General features: G+C 37.8%; 1 protein-coding gene across 4 annotated transcripts in view; it reads right to left on the reverse strand.

Annotated features, from left to right (window-relative positions):
• Positions 1-4,546: 4,546 nt before the first annotated feature.
• Positions 4,547-23,464, reverse strand: part of LOC131061225 (magnesium/proton exchanger) — a 165,849-nt gene continuing 146,931 nt past the window's right edge. For 3 of the 4 annotated variants that reach the window (XM_057994762.2, XM_057994761.2, XM_057994763.2), the window contains one exon: positions 4,547-5,095. In XM_057994762.2, coding sequence (XP_057850745.2) covers positions 4,801-5,095 — 295 coding nt within the window. In that variant the 3' untranslated portion in view covers positions 4,547-4,800. The remainder of the gene's footprint in view (positions 5,096-23,464) is intronic. The other variant, XR_009110518.2, reaches the window with a different exon arrangement.

Raw genomic sequence — 23,464 nt, forward strand, 5'->3', positions numbered from 1 at the left:
ACTCAAGAGTGGGGGGAAACACCCAAAAATTGACAAAGGGGGGTTGGGAAAGGGAGCCAAATCTTCCCTTCCGCCTGCGAAAAACAACCGTCCAGGGCAACACTGTCATTAGGAACATTCAAAGAAAAAACAGGAGGGGATGGCCTTGTAGAAACACTGCCAGATTGCTACTGCAACACAACAACAGACTGTTGTTGACGAACAACAACAAGAGAAGAATTGCCAGAAGAAGAGAGAAGTTTTGGAGAAAGAGAAATACAAGTAGGAGCCTCCATGACAACAAAAACATAAGCAAAGGCATCATTGGCAGTAAGGGACACCTCATCACGGGAGGAGAAATCATCCTCTAAAGAGGAGTCAACAGAAGCAGATTCAAAAGCATTAATCGTCAAGTGATCTTCAATAGCATCCTTCCACCAAGTAGCAACACATCTACGTCGGGAGAGGGAACAGTCCGAAGCTAAGTGAACCGTTGAGAAGCATCTTCGGCAGCAAAAGGGGAGGCCCTCAGAATCCAATGATTGGGTCCAAGGCCTATCCCCAACCATGAGAACCACATCCCTAGGAAGGGGCTGAGAAATGTCAATATCAACTAACAAATGAAAAAAGGTTGAATGACCCATAGAAGTTGTGACGTGGTCAACTTTCAAAAAATTGCCAATGGAGTTACCAATGGCCTCGAAGAAAAAAGGCTCCCAAAAATGGAGGGGAAGATTACGAAGGCGGACCCAAATCGAACGAATAATAAGAGATTCAGTAAGGGGGTTGAAAGAAGTTGTCCATGGTTTAAGAGAAAGAGAGTGATCTCCCCAAAACCACAATTTACTCAAAATCAAATCCCGATCAAGAGTAGAAGTAAAGGAGTCAATGAAAAAGCATTTAGCACAAGGAAAAAGTTCAATGCCATGAGCAACAAGAGGTTTCTAGGAATCACTCACCCAACGATGAAGTTCCGGAAGAGAAGGCCAAAACCCAGTAAATCTACATACCAAAGCGTAGCGTTGGTAGAACTCAACATTTTCCATAACCTCCGAGCCACAGACCACAACAGAGGAAGTCTTGGCATAGAGAAGAGGATGGGGACCCTTATGAGTAACAACTCTAGCCACACGAGCAAAGCTACGTCCAGGAGCAAACTTGGGGGCATCCACAACAGCAACAACAACAGAACCCCCAATACTAGTCAAACTGCCAGTCACAGCAAGAAGGGGGCGTCTAAGGGCCCCAACACCCATTAGGGGAGCATCACGCTTTAGCCCAGCAACATGAGAAAAAGAGTCCACACCTAGGCCCACAGTCGAGCCGTTGCAAACAATGGTCAAGTTTGAAATCTCCAGAGTGGGAGAGTTCACAGTCACAGGAGTGTTCACAATAGTAGCAGCAGAACCCTCAACACAAGTCAAACCGCCAGTCACAGTAGGAGGGGGGTGTCGAAGGGCCTCAACACCCATCAGGGGAGCATCCCGCTCCAACCTAGCAGCATGAGCGGAAGAGTCCACACCCAGGCCCGTAGTCGAGTCATTGCAAATAGTGGTCAAGTTTGAAATCTCCAAAGCGGGAGAGTTCACAGTCATGGGAGCCATTAAAAAATTGTTGAGCACTATCAATAGTCCCCTAAAAATTGTTACTAGAGCTAGGTGAAGACGAATGAATCAAAATGAAGCATTACTTAGAGATGAAATGGTGTATGTTATAGTATATCATCAAGTGATTAATTGAAGTTCTAACATTTGTTTCTATTATAACTCGGTAAATATGATCACTTTATAGATAGGATATCTTGAACATTAATCATGTATGACTATATTCCTTGTGAATGTATGAGACACCTTATTTCGTCCTTGCATATGTTATCTTTCATGAAGGATACTTGTCTAGAATTTTGTAAAGGATTGTATTGCATTAAAATGAATATAGATAAATAAACTTATGGTTTTAAATGTTTGGCACACACTCTCTAACACATTCAGGGTGTTGTACCCTTGGGTGTTGTGTAGTGGTTACTCCCTTTGGTGTGACTGATATTGGTCACCTCATGATGTAGATTTGGATGATTTGGTTATTTTGTTTTGAGTTATTTTGTAAATTGTGTGAAGTATTGTTGGAGGATTTTTGGATTTCTTTACTTTAGGAATGCCCACTAATTTCTTCTTTCATTTATTTTGTTCTTGTGGTAGCACTTGTCACACTTTTTTTCTTGATTGATTTCAGTAGCAAATTTTTTTTCTTTTCATAATTTAATATTGGATTTAATGATCTTTCCTTTGACTTTCTTTCTTTTTTTGTCCATAGTGGTCATTTTGAATGTTGAACTATTATGGGCCCTCATCATGAGTCAAGTGTTGTTTCTATCATGTTCATTTCAAACCTTTGATAGTGTGTGTAAGGGAGGACACTATAGAAAAGTGCACTAGACTTAAGGAACAATTAGATAGTGTCAGTATTAGTTGAATAAATGAAATATGTTAATGAGATGAAATGTACGGGTAACTTTTAGGATTTTATGGAATGTTAGATAGAAATGCATTTGGATTTGAGAAGGTTGTATATATATCATGCATAATTAATGGATTAGAGTGTTTTTGAATAATTTGATTGGATGAAAGATGCATGGATGTTTGTATCAGAGTAGCATAGTGCAAGCATGGTAGAGTGAGTAGTTTGGATATTGAAAATATTGCTTTTCTTGATATTAAAGGATATAGATTTCTAGTGATTGCGAGATTATCTTGATTAAATTTGGTCTTCAAGGTAGATTATTCAAATTTTTCTCATATAGGTGTATAACATGTTATTTCTTAAATAATATAAAGATGTGCCTATGTGTAAAGTATTGTGTACAATGTATATTTTGTCTTCTTAAATTGTGTGCAACTAGATGCTAAATGAGTGTTGTCATGCTTGAATTGGTGTGAGTTATTGTGATTTTTCCTTATAAATACTACCTCAGTGACAAGAATTATAGTTTTGGTCTTGCAAAATGTGGTTTCCTCAAAGAAATTTTAATAATTCAACATGCTTATTGTAACTAGTAAGAGTTTTGTGACTTGTTTTTATCTTGTGTAACATATTTACTTTGGATAATTGAAGCATAGAAATGAAAGTCTTGTTGTCATTATCTTACTTTGGGCTAGGAAATGTTTGAATTAAGAAGTTTTGGACTGATGTGTGTATTCTTTCAACTTAACCCTTGATGACTTCTAGGAGTAAGTCGAGCCCAAGAGGGGGAGGATGTAGTGCCCCTCATTGATTCATCTTGTCTTTTTGTACATCAAAGGAATATATTGATCTAGTTTAGTCTACTTTATGATGATTTCTTGGTATCATGTTATGTACTAACCATATTTCATGATTGTGTTGGATATGATGATGGATCTATATTTGATCATTATTCATGATGGATCATATTGCTTATGAGATTTTGATGGCATTATGATTATGTTAACCTTACTCTGTGATTATGATGAATGAGTTGATGCTACGATGTTTGTGATTGTCTTCTAGTGTCTTCGTGATTAGAGATGATTTCATACCACTCAATGCGAGCACAATATGACGTTGTGATTCTTTATCACTTGCCTGATCATTTATCATATATATGTGTTGTATTGCGTTTAATGGTGGATGTAAGATTGCAAGTACTAAACATCAACTTCACTTGGTCTCACAGGTCCAAGCGTGTATTTATCCCAATGGCAAGTTGTTGGAGATGGCATGTGTTTCCCTTTCATACTCTAGGCTTAAGTTGATACCCTTGTCAATTAGTGCCTTGGCTTGAGTCTTTGATCTGCGTCATGTGGTATGTTGTTCAACCTTATGTTGGGTTGCTTTGTGAGTTTACGATTTTTATTAATTAATAATTAATCGATTTATATAGTTTATAAATATTAAATTAAATCAATAGATGACATTAATATTTAATGTTAATGTGCGATTATCATTATTGGAGAATTATTATTCACTAATGTTTATTTTATGGATTTATATTTAATTTGTTATTTGGAATTGTGGAAATTAATTAATCAATTACTACATATAACCCATTGGCGTAAATTATTAAATAATGGTTAGTACGAATACAATATATTTATACATATTTATTTACTGGAAGTTTATAATTAGTTAATAATTAATTGGTGGAATTATATTAGTTACCAGTACATTATACCTATCTTTAGAAAGATCCATACATAAGGCACTTAAAATTATTATTCTCATGCATGTAGTCCACTCAATTATAAAAATACTAAAAAATTAGACATCTGCAAAATGATCTGTCTCTGCATATGCTAGTTTTACTTTTATAACTTTTGAATAATTATTCTTTTATTTTTATTTACTTCAAAATTATTTTATAGTTTTGCTTTATTTATAAAAAATACAAGTCTTTTTTAATTTTTTGATGTATTGGTGTAATTATAACATTTTTTTTTCTCATTCCATGTAATTGTAAATTTGTAATATTCTAAAATAATAGCTAAAAAAAGAAGACAATAAACTCTATTTTAACTATATTTCTATTATTTTCATTAATTTTTGCAATTACAAAAAAACACTATTATTTCAATAGTTGAAAGATAAATAATGACCACTAAATAACAGTTGTTACAAATCCAAACTTACAAAAATTGAAGCTAGGGCTTCCCATCCTACACTAAATTGCATAGCCAATTGAAAGAAAAGGAAAATCACTTGAAACCCCTCTTCTTCTAAGGAATGTATTCTTATAACCAAATTGCATAGCTAATTGAAAAAAATTGAAAATCACTTCGAACCCCTCTAATTTCAAGGAATGAGGTCCTATATTATATGAGAAACTTTGAGAGAAGATAGCACAACAAAAGTGATCCAAAGAAACATGAGGTAGAAACATGTTATCCAAGCCCATAACCTTGGTCCTCCGAGTTCACCACCAAAGAAATAACGCCTTAATACTAAAGCAAGCATGCATAAAAAAAATGTGATGAAGAATATAACAAGCGAAAAACTCAATCCATCACCATGAACACGTAATGCTTCTCCAAGAGCAGCTCGATTATATACGGTACCAATCAACCATGGTACCCCTATGCCAATAAAGAGGTTTGCCGAGTTGCTGCACATATTGAAAAATCATTTAGGAGATGAAAACATCGACTTAACCTAGTAGAATGATTCTTTTAAAACAGTTCCAAATAATGATAAGAAATACATAGCCACAATCTTTGATTAAAAAAATACCAATAATAAATCAAGCCATGTCAATTTATGTATATTATAAATATCACAAGTTAATGATAAAAATTTTGTAACATTTTGTTATATTCTCTATTATATGTGGTATTATTTTTCTTATACAATGGATAATAATATTAAATATTTTGTCAATTAGGATGAGTTGATTCATGTTCTAGGCAATGCACCACCATGCTTGAAGCCCAAATTCAAATCCAAGAAAGCCAAGGTCTCCAAATTATTGGCAAGAAAAGTATAATCTCAAATGAAGAACAACCAAAACAATGATAGAACAAATCCATTCTAGATGGAAGTACATCATTGGCACGGCCAAAATACTTATTGCTAAAGAATACAAGGATTTCCTAAGACCTTACAAAAACAAAAGATCGCTACAAATGATGTTGATACTATATATTAATCTAGAACACTAGAGAAAATCAAATTAAATATATTAAAACATTAGTACAATGATGCATAAAAGAATATGGTTTCGTTCTAGACATCATGAAAAAATAAGAACAATTTTGTCATAGGTTCACAAAAAAGTCTTTAATGGTATCATTCCCTAAATATTTCTGCATATTTGAATTCCTCTTGAAAAATAATGTAATTTAAAGAAAACACACCTCATTTTGAGTTTGTATGCAAAAGTTATGTCTTTCAAGGGTTGGAGAGCAAAAAATGTCAAATGTGATTGTTTTAATGTCTCAAAGTAGGTTCAAGTGTGCCAAGGAATTTTGAAAGTGTCAAGGTAGTTTCAAAATCACTTCTATAGAGGGGCAATTTCACCTAAGTTAATAAAAAAATGTCCCAAGACATTGCAGTTTTTTTGTCTCTTCAATATCTTCAATTTTTTGACTTCCAAGGATTTCTTGAGTCATTTTAACTCTATAAATATGTAAAGTTGGCTTGAATTGAGCATCCAAGGAGAGAAATAGGGGGATATGTAGTAATAGTTTATGCATGCTCCTAAGTTCCTAGAGACTATAGCAACTTGTATAGGGTTGTAGGGTTGTTGAGGTTGTTGAGGTATTAAGGTAGTATACTAGTTTGTTAATGTCGTTAAAGTCAAAGAAGCTTGAACTACGTTCTATATGATTTATGAGTGATCCTTAATGAGATATACTCATGTTTTTTGTTGGATCTCTAACGCAAAGCACATCTTTCTTCAAGGTATATTGATGTCACTAAGTTTTGTGGTTGATTCTCTTTATTTTGTTCCTTTCTTGCAAGTCACCGAATTAATTGTTTTCAATTGAAATCCAATGGGGAAATAAGTATGGAATATCCCTAACATCTTATGATAAAGTGGTATTAGAACAAGTTGGGAAGTGGTTGTTGCGAGTGTTTTGTAGGTTCATGTCCATAACAAAGTCAAGTGGAAAGAAGATTTTATTAGGGCAAAGAGAAATAGAATCTCACAAGTGAAGAAGTGTATCAAAAAGAATGTTAAGGGGAAAGAATGCATGAATGTTGAATTAAGGTTCTTTAAGATAGAGAATACAACACCAAACCTTTCTCAATCAATGAAGATCATGAAAGGCCTAATGGAGATTCTCACTCCAATGAGGATGCAGACTCTTCAAAGGAAACTACACATGTGACATGTGGCACTACATTGAATATTGTTCCATATACCTAACCTATTTTCTCATTGGTTCACATTTAAAGGACATGTGTCCACAATATTGTAATTTTCTACCTAGTCAAAGTGAAGTTAGTTATAACTAACCCTAATTAGGGTTTGATCATGTAATCTCAGTCATTGATCTTCAATCATTCTTGACCCTTGAATTGTAATTGGGAGGCCTATATAAGGCATTGCCTTCTCATTTGCGAAGGTTAAAAAATAATAGCTAATAGTTAGCAACATAAGCAATTAGCAGTTAGAAGTAGAGTAGGAGGGAACACGAAGTTGTTGCCAGGACTTGTTGAAATTAATACATAATTTCCATTGCATCGTGGATCTTTATGTGTTGTTTCTACATTTTGCATGGTTTCTTCTTTCTTCTCAAATTTAGTTAAAGTTCAATGGTCTTAATGGAGAAATGCAATCATATGTGATGAATTCCTTGTTTCATGCTTTTTTGTGGTTTGCTAATTGTAAGCTATGGTGTAAAGTTAGCCTAAACCTCATTGTTGCAACAGTTCAATTGTGAATGTTCATTTAGACTACGCCAACATTGGGTATTTGAATGAATAGTTCGCAATATGAAAATCTTTCATTACGTTTGGAGATTGCACCAGAGTTGTGTAGTTGTTGTTATCATGACAAAGCAAAGATAGGTTTGAAGGAGTTTGTCTATCAAAGCATCATCCTTTATGATCATTTTCTTAGGATTAGCATAGACTCCCTAAACCCTTTATCACTTTTGTCTTTTATTTTCAAAGTAGTTACACTTTCCAGCTAAGATTCATAAACGTAAGTCCCTTTGTAATTACCAACATTATCACATCAAACACTGAGTCTATCCAAAATTTAAAGTTGATTGTTCACATTGTAAACCTTGGAGTTGTCTCGTTTGATCATATTCTTTAGCATATGAGGTTTCTTTGTTCAAGAGAGGATATAATACTTGGTATTTTATTCTCTGTTTGAGGTGTCCTTAAAAACACATCAACGGATGTGAATTAAACTAAGTTGGCACAGATACAATCATGGCAATTAAAGCAAGCTATGGATGAAAGACAATACTTAGTGAGCCATTATCTTTGATAGTCCAAGAAGCAATCCCAAAGGTCACAATGGTGAAAGAGTACAACACTGAAGAGTACAGTCATCTCAATGGTCATAGTAAAATGACGGGTTTGAGAAAGTTGGAAATATGCATTTGTAAAGACATGGACATTATAGACCCGCAAATGATTGAAAGGCTAAGGTATAGTTGATAGTGAGGAAATAAAGTCTAGGGAGATGATAAGAAAAACTTGCAAAAACCTTTCAGGCCGAAATCGAGAAAATTTATCAAAGCGCACATTTCAGGCTGAAAGGATGTAGGGTGTAAAATCGCGCAAGTTCACTTATTTGCCTGAAAACTTTAAAGTTGAAAGGGAACTTTCAAAACCGGCTTGTAGGCTGAAATAAAAGACTTAAGTTCAATCTCGCAAAACTCCTCAATTTGTCGAAAAAGGTGAAAGCGATTTCAAGTTCATAAAAGAGCCCAAAAGACCGAAAACTATCCAAGTTCACAAAATCGGCTCTTAAGACGAAAACTTCAAATAAGATCCAAATCTCGCGAAATCACCTTATTTGTTGACAACTTTCAAAAGCTCTCAAAAGGGCTCCGCAGGCCAAAATTCATTAAAACTCTCAAACTCCTCTTTTGGGCTGAAATTAGAAATTCATTAAGATTGGCCTGCAAGTCGAGAAGGGAGAAACATTCATCAAAGCATGCAAAGTCCTCATCACTTGAAAATGGCTGATAGAAAGAAATCACGCATTTTAGGCCTTTTTCCCGAAAATAAAATCAAGTATTTACATCGCGCAAAAGGGTCATTTGGCCCGAAACTTATTCAAATAGGAAATGGCGTTATAAGCTAATGATCCGAAGAATAAAGCAAAGAACAACATCATACAAATCACACAAAGGAAGGACTTTTAGCCAAAAAGGGGAAGGCCAAAAGTCTTCAAAATCTCCAAGGTCACGTAGAAAATCTTCTGGAAGGCCGAAAATCTTCAAAATCTCCAAGGTCACGTAGAAAATCTTTTGGAAGGCCGAAAATCTTCAAGTTAAGGTCTCACAAAGGGCATTCCTTAGCCAAGAACCTTCAATGTCCACAGTCGCGCAAAGAACACTGCCTTGTTGAAGGCACTCAAGTCTTTACATCGCGTAGTAAACATGGTTTGTAAAAGCATTCAAGTTTCCGAAAATTCCTTTGCATGGTTTGTTGGGAGCGTTTGAAGTCTTTGCAAAGGCAACGAACCATCATTTCCCAAGAATCTTCAAGTCTTTGCAAAATCGTGGGGTTAATCGTTCATTTACCAAAGCGTCAAAAATTTCGGAGATTGCAAAAACATCAACATTTGGCCAAAAATCATTCTCCATTGGACAAAGCTATTTTCACTAAGTTCGTTCAAATTTCTCCTTCAAATCATTAAAATTGTGCAAAATGGTCATGATAGTTAGCCTAGGGTTAGAATGTACTTGGGATTGCATTGGGTGTGTTTTTTGAAGAGTTGTGTGCTGCAGCGTTTTTGGTGTTGCTAGTGTGTGTTGGCTGGAAGTGTATTTTGTTCGTAGCTATCTACGTGTTGGGTGCATTGTTCTGGGTGAAGGCTCATTAGAAGTGTATTGGAGAGACAATAGTTCTTCTACATTGGCGTGGCATTTGGGGAACTCTCCAATTTATGGTCGCAAATCGAAATATTCAGCTAAATCGCCATTTCCAGAATTGCATTGGGTTGCGTGCATCACCCTTGTGGCTCTCAAGCTGTTGTTTCAAGGTATTGAACCGATTGCCTAAGTTATACTATTCATTTGCATTTGGTTTGGCATGATTTCATTCAGTTTTGAGAAAGTTACGAGCATTTTAGTGGATTTGGGTGTGGCTAGTTCTGCGTTTTATCAAATCTGATTTCAGAACAGCAAGTAGTGATTTTGTTGTGTGAATTCGATATTGAATATTGGAGATATGTACTTCACTCTATCTTCTCTCGCATCTCTATCTTTGTAAGATTGCTTCAGTAGTACTAATCAATCATTCTAGTTGCATTATATTGTATTTCCCACTAAACAAGTGGAAGAGGATGGCTTAACCGCCTTCATGTTTTGTAATTCAGCTTTGTCCTCCCACTGAGTAAGTGGTTGAGTGATATTGACCTCCCGCTACATAAGCGGTAGAGTAGAGTGATTTGGTTTTGGTTATGCTCTTGTTGCCTTGGTTGGTTTACCGCCAAGTTCTTGGTCTTCATCTCGCTAAAAAGTGGAAGGGGCTGGCTTGTCGCCCAGTATTGTACTTGCGTTGTAATTTCTAGCAAATCAGTGAGCTAATGAGCCCCTTATCACTGTATGCTCCCACATTCCCACATTGGGCTCTTGGTGATCAGAAAGTGGAAGGGTTACTTTCAACAGTATTGAGATTATATTTCCTAACTTTAATGGGTGCATTGTAGTATTTGTTGTGTTCAAAACCCGAAAAAAATAGTGGGAATATGACACTCACCCTGCTCATTTTGTGAAGTTTGCTCACCCTACTCAATTTGTGAAGTTTGCTCATATGCTTGAGTTCATGAAGTTCCCTCATTTTGTGAAGTTCGCTCACCCTACTCAATTTGTGAAGTTCGCTCATATGCTCGAGTTTATGCTCATCTCCTCTGATTCCTGAAGTTTGCTCTTCCTGCCTTGAAGGTGAAGTGAAAACCAAAATGAACCCTTCTTTCAATACTTCATTGTTTTATCAATTCAATCCTTAGGTTTCTCAAGCTTTCATTCACAAAACCATGTCAAACATTCCCTATGAAGACGTAAAATGCAAAATTCGCTCCTATCAAGGAGCACATTAAGTAAACTTTGCCCTAAAGAAGAGGTGATCTCAAATCAAAATCATGCTCACTATCTTCATTCAAATGCTCTAATTCACATTCGAATAAGGCATTTAGGGGAATTCGCTCCAACAGTGATGGTCATGAAGTGTGTTCCTAAGGGCATGCACATGAAGTGAAGGCTCTAACAAACTTACTCATTTCACACCTTACACAAGACTATCCACTTGACTCCTAGCTTTTGACTACCTACACCTCTCTAATACAAAGCCTAATAGCTAAGGATTCTAATACTACCTAATACTACCTAGAAAGTAGGAAAAAGTGGGGGTCCCCATTTGCAATGGGGCGATGTATGAATACCTCACAATAGGACCTTCCATTATGATTCCCAAATCGGTGATCGAATCCTGAGACCAGTTGATAGAAGGTGGACGATCCTTTATGGCCTCATAGGCCTGATGTTGCATGCAGTCCCCATAGTCAACTAATTGATTTGGGACATGGGTATACTCAAAGGTTTTGATTTGATGTAAGTTGAACCTAGAGTAGAACCTCGAAATCATCTACGCAGCTAGCCCAGTAGTCCTCTATGTTCATTTTATGCTTATAGTGGACACCATAAGCTTTCCGTCCTAGTAATGTAGGATTAATGTTCTTTCTACAGGAATGCTCTTTTAGGCAATAGGACACCATCTCCTCAATTGATTGCTCAACCTGTGCAGGGGTTTTGAAGTATACATCATTATCTCCTATTGCCATTGGAAATGTGACTCCAACCATTTTCTTGTCTCTAAGGACCTGCCCGGCTGCATGCGCCTATCTGGCAACCTCCAGAAGAACCATCTTATCAGTGAAATATTTGGGGAGCCAATAGGGAGTGCCTTAAAAGCTTGAGATTCTCAAGTAAGAGAACTAGGGAAACTAAATACACCATGTCCCATATTTCCATATTAGCGTGGTGGCTTGCTTGGATAACCTTTGTTGCAGTCCCTCTTGCATCGTCCTAACCATGCGCATGGTGAAGACATCGTTCATGCACTCATATTGGCCTACTGCATAGGCTATGTTAGTTTTTTCCCTCTGATTTATGTTGTAGAAATGCAACTGAGGGTAGCAATCATATACTTTCATCTGATTTGGCCCATTTCCAATGTCACCTAGGCAGATCAATCTCGATAGTCTAGGATGTCTTGCATACATATACACCATATAAGAGGACATCATGAAGTACCTCTTCTCTGCAAGTTGAACTAGTTGTGTATGGATGTTGTCACTAGTGATTTGACCGTAGTCAAACTGGACCTTCCCTATGAAGACCTCTTTTATGAAGTAAAAAATCAACTCCTCAAACATATTGGAGTGGGGGAGCCCCATGACTCGGCTGAGTAGAGTAACCATGTCTCTATATTCCTCGTTGAACTCACTCTGGTAGACATTCTTGAGGATCCTGGTGCTAGGGGGTCTCTTTTCTTTAAAACAATTTTCATTCATTTTGCCCTTACACTTATTGGGATTATGATCATATATGGCCTGAGTTTCCTCCATTGTTACTACAATTGCTTCTTCATGCAAGGGGATATCAAAAGTTTCTCCAATAGTCTCAGAAGTGAGATCCGCCATCACTGTCCCATTCACCAACACCCTACTATCAAGCATGTAGTGTTTCGATATTTCAACAACAAGCTCGTAATTCTGAAAAGCCTAAGAGAATCCAGCGGCCTATGCAATTCCACTTTCCACCATTCTTTTCACTCTCCCATGGGCATTTGCGTATACCTTGTCTTTGAACTATTGGATATCAATGTGCCCAAAATTAGTGTCACCCACATTATCCCAATTCATTTGGACCTTTGACTCTTGCATCAACCCCTGATGCTCATATTTCATCTTTTCCAACTTGCACGGGTGTAATAGGCTGCCCCAATTTGATACAATTACTTTCCAAACAGTCTTCAAGAATTTGGTCAAACAGTTGCCATGCATTCCTTCTTTGTATTGATTTTTCCTTCTTAACCAGTGGATTGTTGTTAAGTTGGTACTTGGTGCGTTTAGGTGTGTAATGTCTTCTCAATTCATAAGTAATGTCAACATACATAAACAATCAATAAGCAAACATATAACTTATTTGCACCAAATTGGAAATGCCATTGAACAATTACTACTGAATTTTTTCACGTTTCATTACATTGATTGATTCAAGAAACTAAGGAAATCACAACATGATTTAGAAGCCTAACATTAAGAGGTGAAGTGCCCAGAGCATTTAGAACTTGGAAGGTACCCTTTGAGTAATAATGTCTGAAAACTCCGCTCAATAGCAGCTATAACAAGGTAAGTTCAATTTGCCAAGATTCAGTCCAGACATCTCCACCAGCTGTACAAACTTCAGTGACTACATATTACGCCCAGCACACTAATGAACCTGCATAACTCCACGCCAAACCTAGAAGAATATAACCCCAACGTTGCAGGTTTTAATCCATGTTGACAGTGTGTCCAATAGCCCCTTCATACCCCCAAATGTCACATAATCCAATATGCAGCCAAGGATGGTCTGGAACAATAATACAGCCAGCTGAGTGTGAAGCCTGCTCTTGGTAATAACCTCCACGTTCAGCTTCAAATACAATGGCAGCTACAGGTGTGCACGTTCACTCAAGGAAATCTATTCCAAAGCGATACTTACAGCAAATATAATGTGCCCATGTTAGCAAGTACGGCCCAGTCAAAACAAAAGTATGGACCGGGGAAGGAAGAACTGCCCAGCAATATTAGAACTGAGACCAAACTCCAAATACACCTCCAAAACGAATTTTTCCCAGCCTCGACAATGTTGGCGAATCAGCTTCCAATCAACCTATGATATCAATTAAAGCTCAATCTCTGTTGCCTGTATGGAAACACCAGTAACCCTCCAGATTGTCTTTGAATACCGTGGAAAGTGTTGTTTATGAGGATGTACATCCCCACAAACCATGAGAGAACTCCTGAGAGCTCTCAACTTCATTTTATAGCTTCATCTTAAAAGTTGCTCAACCACCCTCTGAATGTGGGATAAATAATTTCCTTTTTAAAAAATATCACTTCTTACTTAAGTGAATAAAGTGTACCTTTTAAAATAAAGTGACATTATAAATAATTGTACTTGGATTTAATAGTCACTTTATTAATTTAGACTCCCTTTTTCCTCTAAAAATGACCCTTTCAATAATATAATAACATTTTGACACTTAAGGTCACTGTTTCATGCGCCCAGGTTCCAACAAGCTATAACACTAAGGTTGGAATTGCATATTTTAATTAAATTTAACTAACCTTAGTAAAATAATTAAAATAACTCATTAATGCACCGAATTTGCGAAAAACTAGTCAAAACACATCGGAATCAAATTTCGGTGGCATTGGAGTGATCCCGATGATGAATAATAACAAACGAGGCTGATTGGGCGACTTACTAAAAATAGACGGCTTCTCGAAGATTCTTGGAGACCAATCCAGCAACTAGAAATCACTTTGAAAAGTGGCCTATGCCTCCAATAAACCAACTGAGCTCAACAAAAACATCAAATCAAATTACCCATCTGAACAAGATGACGTGAACCCAGAGTATTAGCTACTCAAGTTTGCTAGAGAACTTGAAAATTTGGGGACATTACAGTCCGCCATGCCAAAAGGTTGCTTGTCCTCAAGCAATGCCAATACAACCCCCAATCTTCTGATTGATCCACTGAAACTAAGAATAATCCCGAGGTCCCAAACCAGCCTAAGAAATCTGCAGCACCATAGACTGGAAGCATTGTCTTTAAAGGTGCCCCAATCAAAGACCTAAAAACTTCCAACAAGATGAGAAAAAATATACTGTGTAAACTCATTCATCTCCTCAAAAAACTCCTCTCCCAAAGAATCAAACTGCAAAACCATAGGAATAGATTCTGGAATGTCCACATAGACTCTCACACTCCTATCAACTACAGAGCTACTAATCAAAGAGAATTCAGGTTTCCAAATCGAACTCGGAATTGAACCACTGTGTTGTCACTGTGTTCCTCTGATCAAAATTGATAAACCTTCATCCTCAAACTGCACTATCATCTCTGGGGTTTCCATCAACAAATTATCAATCAAAACCAACACTGAAAAACTTGAGTGAACTGAGATCTATCCCATGCAATATATCCTGTGAAGGTGCCTCAGTGTGATCCATATCTAAAACCCTATTGCCTAACTCAATCCTAAGCAACAGGAAATGAAAACTGCTCCACCTCAAAGGATAACCATCAGCATCTCTCAACAAAATGTCCCAAAAGTGATGCCAATCAGTACCTGTCTAGAAGTCGGTAACCATAGAGTCAACCTTAGAATCATATATCATGACAATGACATTCCAGTCATAGACCGTGATTCCCTCACCGTCACCTAATCTCCTAGTGTCTCGGAAAGAAACTCGAGAGCACCAACCAACCCAACTCATTGCAATCAACCAATCACCATCTAGGGGCATGTATGCTGACATCATGCGACGACTGTAGTGTCTAATGCTCCCACAAGTATAGATGGAAGGTAACTGAGCTATACCGAAGAAATCCTCCACAACTGTCTGCATAGATGACAGGAAGTGCTAAAAAAGGTAAGCAAGCAAGACCGAAACCTCAAACTGCAACATCAAATCAACCAAAAGCCAAGTCCTAGCCAAAATTTCCCTCCAATCCACCTGTAACAGTTGTAATGGTCTCCTGTATATATTGAAATAAGGGGTAACAACAACAATACGACCACACTCTAAGACCCCATCACCAAGAATAAATCCACCATGCTGACGCTGCACTACTCTGTCACCCTCTACAGTACAATCAAACCAAGTCTCAGACACCTGTTTCTGTAAGCAACTAACTGGAATGAACAAGGTGAGAGACTTGCCAAACTCGGACTCACCGCCTGTTATCGGAAATATGTCATACCAATGCTGACCCATATGCTCCATACTCAATTCACCTTTCCCTGCTGTCAATGACATAGTCAAAACCTGAGTATGAGAGCTAAAGGTAAACTGGTGAACACACCTCAATATGCAGTCGAGATGAAACACTCCTGTCTGCCCCAATGAAATGTCAGAGTAACCATGTGAAATTCCCTCTATGCTAGCAACAACAAAAGGCGGCTCACAACTCAATGCAAAAAGATCTACTCCGTCAACAATATCAACATGAGAACCATTCAATCCTCCAAGGATGTCTGAACCTGTGACCAAGTTTGTAGTGTCTGAGTCATCAACAGTCCATTCCACCCATAGTGGTCTCCTGCAAATACAGATGACACCCAACCAAGGTGCATAGAAACAAATTCCAAGCCCTGACAACAAACTGGTATAGATCATAACAGCACCATGTAACCAATAAACCAAATCCAAAATGAGGCAAAAAGAATCATTACTACCCAAGGAGGGTAAGAACTCATCATTTCCCAATCCTCTCACTCCAAAGTGACAATCCCAATCACTCCTTTCCATAACCATAGCTGCTGCCCTTAAAGTGCAACCTGATATAATTCTGATCAGCAATGCAGGACAGCTATCAATCAATGCAATAGGAGATAAAACCCATGAGGAAGGTGCTGGAAAACTATAACCGACATGCTCCTCTCCAAATTGTAAACTGAAATCGTCTGGAAAGGTGCTGAAGTCTTGTTGTGTCATCTCTTTCTTATAGATTTCCTCAATTCCCTCAATAATATTTTTGATCTCTAAGGTTCTCACATCATGCTTATGGATTACTGATGGACCAGCAATAGGTTTCTCCGCTTTGTTTAAGGGAGAATGGGCCATGCTCAACTGTAGACAAAGTTCATCAATTTTGTCCTCTTTCCTTCTCAAGGCATCTGAATAGATCTCAACCAAGTTGAGAAGGTGATCATGGTTTGAAAGGTGTAAATAGTTTGTCTTCATTGTTCCCATACCTTCTTTGATCTTCTGCAAACTATCAAGAGAAGACTCAACTTCAATTCCCTTTTATCTTCTCTCTAACTAAACCATCCAAAAGTAATTCTCAACCAACTTATGCTTCTCATCATGATGGCATAAGGCTGCCACAATCCCATCATTTACCTTCAGCTGATTCCACAAACTGTGCAGACTGTGTGAAGCATCTGATTGTGACTGAATTTCTTCTTCTGCAATGTCCTGTATGCACACATTATGCTCTAGAATCAGATCAGCACTAATTCCACCTAAAGAAATTTTGCCAATGCCCAAATTAAGAGTCTCGATACAAGGAATTCCTATTCGATCCATACGCTCAACTTCCAACTTAGCTGATTCACTAGAAGATGGTATGTTCTCATCATGCAATTCTATTGAAGCAGTAGTGTGATCACAAGTAGACTCCTCAAGGAAGTCTTTCCTTGCCACTGTTTTATCAATGAAAATCTGCACATCACCAATGAAGAGTTCCGTGAACCCCTCACCTGCAGTGAATGACTCTAACTCCATAAACTCATCCTTAACTGTATGGCAATCATTATCCTTATTGTTATCCTCAGGCAAGGTAATAGGTGTAATCATAGCTGAAACGTTCCCATCAACATCTAGATTGTCTCTCACCTGAAGAGGAGGTGATACTTGTAAACCCCCCATAATCAGTTCTTCTGAAGTCAATTGTTCCCTGAACTTCTCAACCTCCAGCTCTATCAAATTTCTTGAGAGGTCATAGGCTGCAGCTGAAACATGCAACTTTGTTCTCCAAATGCCTAGCAAATCAGATCGCATCTGCTCACAAATAGCATCTTTCTCGTCCAAGATCATGGACAAGATGTCGAACATAGCTATCTTCACCTTATTTGGATGTCGTTTCCTGATTTCAACAATGAAACAATGAAACATATGAAGAATCATCTTATCACATTGTAGATCCAACATAAGGATGAATGATCGAGCTCTTGCCATAATTTCTAAGATCTTAGTCCTTCTACCAAAAGTAGGGGCCTTGTCATCATGTAACCCCTGAAGGTTTTCCACAATCGACTGCAAAACATTCTTCAGTATGTCATCATTATAAGGCGCTACAGGAGTTGTTATTCTTATGATCTCACTGTGACAAGAGGCAACTGAAAGTCTCACATCATCACATGGATGTTCCGAAAACCTGAGCTGGACCAAGGCAAGCATTGATGGTTTTAAAGACCAATTTAAAAGTCTCCAATCTGATTGATCTACCTTGGACAAATGTTAATCTAATTCCTCCACTCGAGAAAGAACATCATCTAAATTTCCCATAAGCTCCAATTCTAGTCCCAGTAAAAAGAACCCATTTCCTATTTCCTTTTCTTTTGGCAAATCCCTTATCTGATCACCTTTAAATGTGTCATTGAATTCTTTTGAGAAAATGTCATTTTTCTGCTCTGCCTTTGTCTTCATTTTGTTTTTTTGTTTTTTCCCAAACTGAATGTCCGGACAGCAATGAATAGCGGAAAACAAACCAATTCTACCTTACAAGTTGGTAGAATCTTTAGCTCTGATACCACTGTAATAGGCTGCCCTTATTTGATACAATTAATTTCCAAACGGTCTTCAAGAATTTTGTCAAACAGTTGCCATGCATTCCTTCTGTGTACTGATTCTAACTTCTTAACCAGTGGACTGTTGTTAAGTTGGTACCTGGTGGGTTTAGGTTTGTAATGTCATCTCAATTCATAAGTAATGTCAACGCACATAAACAATCCATAAGCAAACATATAACTTATTTGCACCAAATTGGAAATGTCATTGAGCAATTACTACTGATTTTTTTCAGGTTTCATTACATTGATTCATTCAAGAAACTAAGGAAATCACAGCAGGATTTAGAAGCCTAACATTAAGAGGTGAAGTGCCCAGAACATTTAGAACGTGGAAGGTACCCTTTGTGATAATAATTGTCTTCAATAGCTGCATTAATACAATCTACAACAGTAGTAATAATGTCTGAAAACTCCGCTCAGCAGCAGCTATAACAAGGTAAGTTCAGTTTGCCAAGATTCAGTCCAGACATCTCCACCAGCTGTACAAACTTCAGCGACTATGTATTATGCCCAGCACAATAATGAACCTGCATAACTCCACACCAAACCTAGAAGAATATAACCCCAACGTTGCAGGTTTTAATCCATGTTGACAGTGTGTCCAACAGCCCCTTCAAACCCCCAAACGTCACATAATCCAATATGCAGCCAAGGATGGTCTGGAACAATAATACAGCCAGCTGAGTGTGAAGCCTGCTCTTGGTAATAACCTCCACGTTCAGCTTCAAATACAATGGCAGCTACAGGTGTGCACGTTCAGTCAAGGAAATCTATTCCAAAGTGATACTTACAGCAAATATAATATACCTATGTCAGCAAGTACGACCCAGTCAAAACAAAAGTACGGACCAGGGAAGGAAGAACTGCCCAGCAATATTAGAACTGCGACCAAACTCCAAATACATCTCCGAAACGAATTTTTCCCAGCCTCAACAATGTTGGCGAATCAGCTTCCAATCAACCTGTGATATCAATTAAAGCTAAATCTGTGTTGCCTGTATGGAAACACCAGTAACCCTCCAAACTATGTCTTTCAATAGCGTGAAAAGTGTTGTTTATGAGGGGGTATGTCCCCACAAACCATGAGAGAACTCCTGCAATACACAGGAAATCTCTTCAATTCAAAACCTCAAACACAAATTCAACCAAGCATGCTTGTAAGAGAGATCTCAACTTCATTTAATAGCTTCATCTTAATAGTTGCTCAACCGCCCTCTGAATGTGGGATAAATAATTTCCTTTTAAAAAAATATCACTTCTCACTTAAGTGAATAAAGTGTACCTTTTAAAATAAAGTGACTTTATAAATAATTGTACTTTGATTTAATAGTCACTTTATTAATTTAGACTCCCTTTTTCCTCTAAAAATGACCCTTTCAATAATATAATAATATTTTGACACTTGAGGTGAGTATTTCATGCACCCAGGATTTAAAACTTTTCGCCCCGGTTCTAACGAGCTATAACACTAAGGTTGGAATTGCATATTTTAATTAAATTTAACCAACCTTAGTAAAATAATTAAAATAACTCATTAATGCACCAAATTTGCGAAAACTAGTCAGAACACATTGGAATCAAATTCTGATCGCACCGGAGTGATCCTGATGATGAATAATAACAAACGAGGCCTATCGGGCGACTTACTAAAAATAGACGGCTTCTCCAAGATTCTTGGAGGCCAATCCAACAACCAAAAATCACTTCGAAAGTTGGTGTATACCTCCAATAAAACAACTGAGCTCAGCGAAAACATCAGATTACCCATCTGAACAAGATGACGTGAACCTAGAGTATCAGATACTAAAGCTTGCTAGAAAACCTGAAAAATTGGGAACATTACAGGGGGTTATCGGCCTTTAGACATTTGGGACGTCCCTAGTGCTTTAGGTGCCTTAGAGGATTCATCCACCTTGGGAGGCATCTACCTTGCACACTGGGACATGAATTACGAGGTATTTTCAAAAGCGTAAACAAGGTTATCGGTGCCCAACAATGGCGTTAGTAGTAAAATCACCAGCATAATGACGATAAAAGAACATAATGGCGAAATTTTTAAAAAAGTTATAACTTGCTGGGAGTTTCGGCTTGGCACGGTTTTCTAATTTAAAAATTTAAAACCCCACGGTTTGGATGCATTTTGGCAGTTTTGAATTTGCTAGCTTAATACATTTTGGGTTTCATAGTTGTTTACCAAAACAAGGAGGCTTTTCGGCATTTCAAGGGTCTTTTGGAGTGTTGTTTTGAAGTTTTCAATTCTGGTTGCAATCCCTGAAATTTTCCCAGGTTGGGTTTGCAAAGTGCATTATAAGCCTTGGTTATGCTCGGGTAGCCTAGGGTTTGATTTTAAATGAAACTTTTAAAAGTACAAACCAAATGCAAAACTAGGGTTTTGTTGTGACCATTTCACACATCGCCCCATCGCGAATGGGGACCCCCTCTTTTTTGCTTGTTTTTCGCTCGTTTTCGCTTTCGTTTTTAGGGTTTTGTTAGTTAGTCGGTCGTCTGGATTTAGGGTCAAACCTTAGGGTTTTAAATTTTGTCTTTTCAGGCCAAAATCCAGTCGTTTTTGAGAGTTTTCGAGCTTCCTTTTCTAGGATGCCAATTTTGAATGCAATGAATTCGCCAAAATGGTCTAATTTTCAATTGGAATGTTGATGCAGAGCTTTAAATTTGTCTAAGTGTTGGCAGTCAATGTGAATTTTTGTCTAATTGAATATTTTGACCAAATTTTGACTTTTTTGAATTTTGATCCTGGGCATTGGAATTGATTTGTTTTCGCCTCGTGAAGTGTTAAAATGTGAAAAATCTTGTTATTTTGGCCTGTAGGAGCAAAATCGCTCCTGTCCCTCAGTGAAGGACGGGAGCTCATTTTCAAATATCTCATCGTCCCTGCAGAGTCCAGACAAATTTCAAGTTGGAAGTGATGGAGAACGGCAATATCTTTCCATTGAATATAAATTGAAGATTTTCATGAGCACAGAAATGCCTCCAGGAGGAAAATCGCTCCTGTCCCTCAGTGAAGGACCGGAGCTACAATTCAAATTTCGCCTTGTCCTTGCAAGATTTCGAAAACTTAATGATTTAAGGACGTCCAAAGGAAGATGCTTTGCCAAATGAATATAATTTGAGATGCTAAAACGAAGGAGAATGACCTATATTGACCAAATCGCTCCTGTCCCTCTCCAAGGGACCAGGGCGAGGTACCTTGTAGCTCTCGTCCCTCTCCCAGGGACCAGAGCGATTTCCTTCATTATGCAAAATCCAGACAAAGGTCAAGGCAAGTTTACGTTCAATAACAAGGGAAAACATGAGATAAATGCGTTGAATATAAATTGAAGATTTTTGGGACATCCATAACAGTGTTAAATGCCTAGTTCGCTCCTGTCCCTCTCCAAGGGACCAGAGCGATTTTTGATATAATTGCTTTTCTTGCAAAGTTACAGATGATGTCAAGGCATGGACGAATAGAGTGAAGAGGGACGAATCCGTTGAATATAAACTTGGAACCTGGCAAAGTGAGATAGTGGCCACAAGGGAAGGATCGCTCCTGTCCCTCTCCAAGGGACCAGGGCGATGTTAGATGCATTGGCCATTTCATGCAAAATTTGCGTAGGGACAAGACGTTGCAATGTTTTGGAGGGTCCATGGTATGATAAAAAGATGATAAACAAGGGTTTTGAACGTAAAATGATCATCATTTTGAGCATGGAGACTATATCGCTCCTGTCCCTCTCCAAGGGACCAGGGCGATTTGCTTTAGATTCCTCGTTTTGCTTCAAAGTTCGAGCTAAGTCAAGACGTCCTAAGATAGCATATGGTCCAAGGCATCGTTTGAAGACAATTCGCAAGGGTTTTGAACGTCCAAACATCGCCAAATAATGTAAAAGCCTCACATCGCTCCTGTCCTTTGGACAAGGACCAAGGCGATATCACCAAAAGCGCTCACGTTCCTTCAAGACCAAAGCAAAGCGAGGTTAGGAAGAGTGAAGGACGACGTCTAGAGGACATTGCAACGAAGATCAAAGTGTAAAGTTGCCAAGGTTAAGGAGAAAACGTGGATCGCTCCTGTCCCTCTCCAAGGGACAAGGGCGATGATCCCTCAAAGCGTCCAAACACTTCGTGCAAACAAATGAAACAAACGCAAAAGGAACAAGCATAGGTGTTATTCGCCCTACAATAAAGATCGAAGTTAAAAGATGTAAGATGGACGTAGAAATTTGAAGATCGCTCCTGTCCCTCTCCAAGGGACAAGGGCGATGAACATTCAAGAAGCCTTAAGTACGCATGCAAGATGATCAAATTCGAAGGACTCATCATGATGATCGATTTTCAACGCGAAGATGAAGGAGTTGGACGTAAGAAATGCAAAATCAAGACCAAAATCATGGATCGCTCCTGTCCCTCTCCAAGGGACCAGAGCGATGAGGTACGTCCCTTTGTTTTCCAGTTTTGGCGCCAAATTAAACAATTCAAATTTTCCTTAAATGCTAAATCGATTAAAAAATTGAAAATCCATTTTATTTAGCATTTAATATGGCGTTATCTTTTATTAATTATTTTTTGCCTCTATTAAAAATCGAAATTCTCATTTAAAAAACGCAAGGCATTAATAATTAATTATTTAATTAATATAAAATCGATTTGAAACGCCCAATTAAGCAAGTCGGCCTTGTTATTTTATTGCAAATCATTTAAAAAATGGTTTTATTTGTCAAGTCGGCCTAAGGGGTGAAAGGGTGAGCGCGCTATTTATAAGGGGAGTGAAATGTTCATTTTCACATAATCATTTTTACCTTTCTTCATGCGAATCAAGAAGAGGCGAATATAGTGCGAAGTGTGTTCAAAGGTGGTGCGATTTCAAACCAAAGGTGGCGCTAGTATCATCTTGTGTGGAATGCGAATTACGTTGAAGACCAGGGTGGCGCTTAGTTATCAAAAGGTGGTACGAATTTGAAGACCACACCAAGTGCGAACTTGAGGATACATTAAGGCGAATTTGCTAAAGACTTGGAGGATTTGTTTGAGCGATTTGTCAAGGATAAATTTGAAGATCATTTAAGACCACGCCAAAGGCGATAATTGAAGATCACGTTCTCTCCAGAGGTGGCAAAGTCAATTTTGAGGAGATCATATTGAAGATTATTTTATACCTCAATTTTTGCCTAGGCGAATTTTGTTTTTGCATTCTAGAGTTAGCTCTCTATCGAG

Source organism: Cryptomeria japonica, chromosome 7 (genome assembly GCF_030272615.1).
Source record: "Cryptomeria japonica chromosome 7, Sugi_1.0, whole genome shotgun sequence".
Lineage (NCBI taxonomy): Eukaryota > Viridiplantae > Streptophyta > Pinopsida > Cupressales > Cupressaceae > Cryptomeria > Cryptomeria japonica.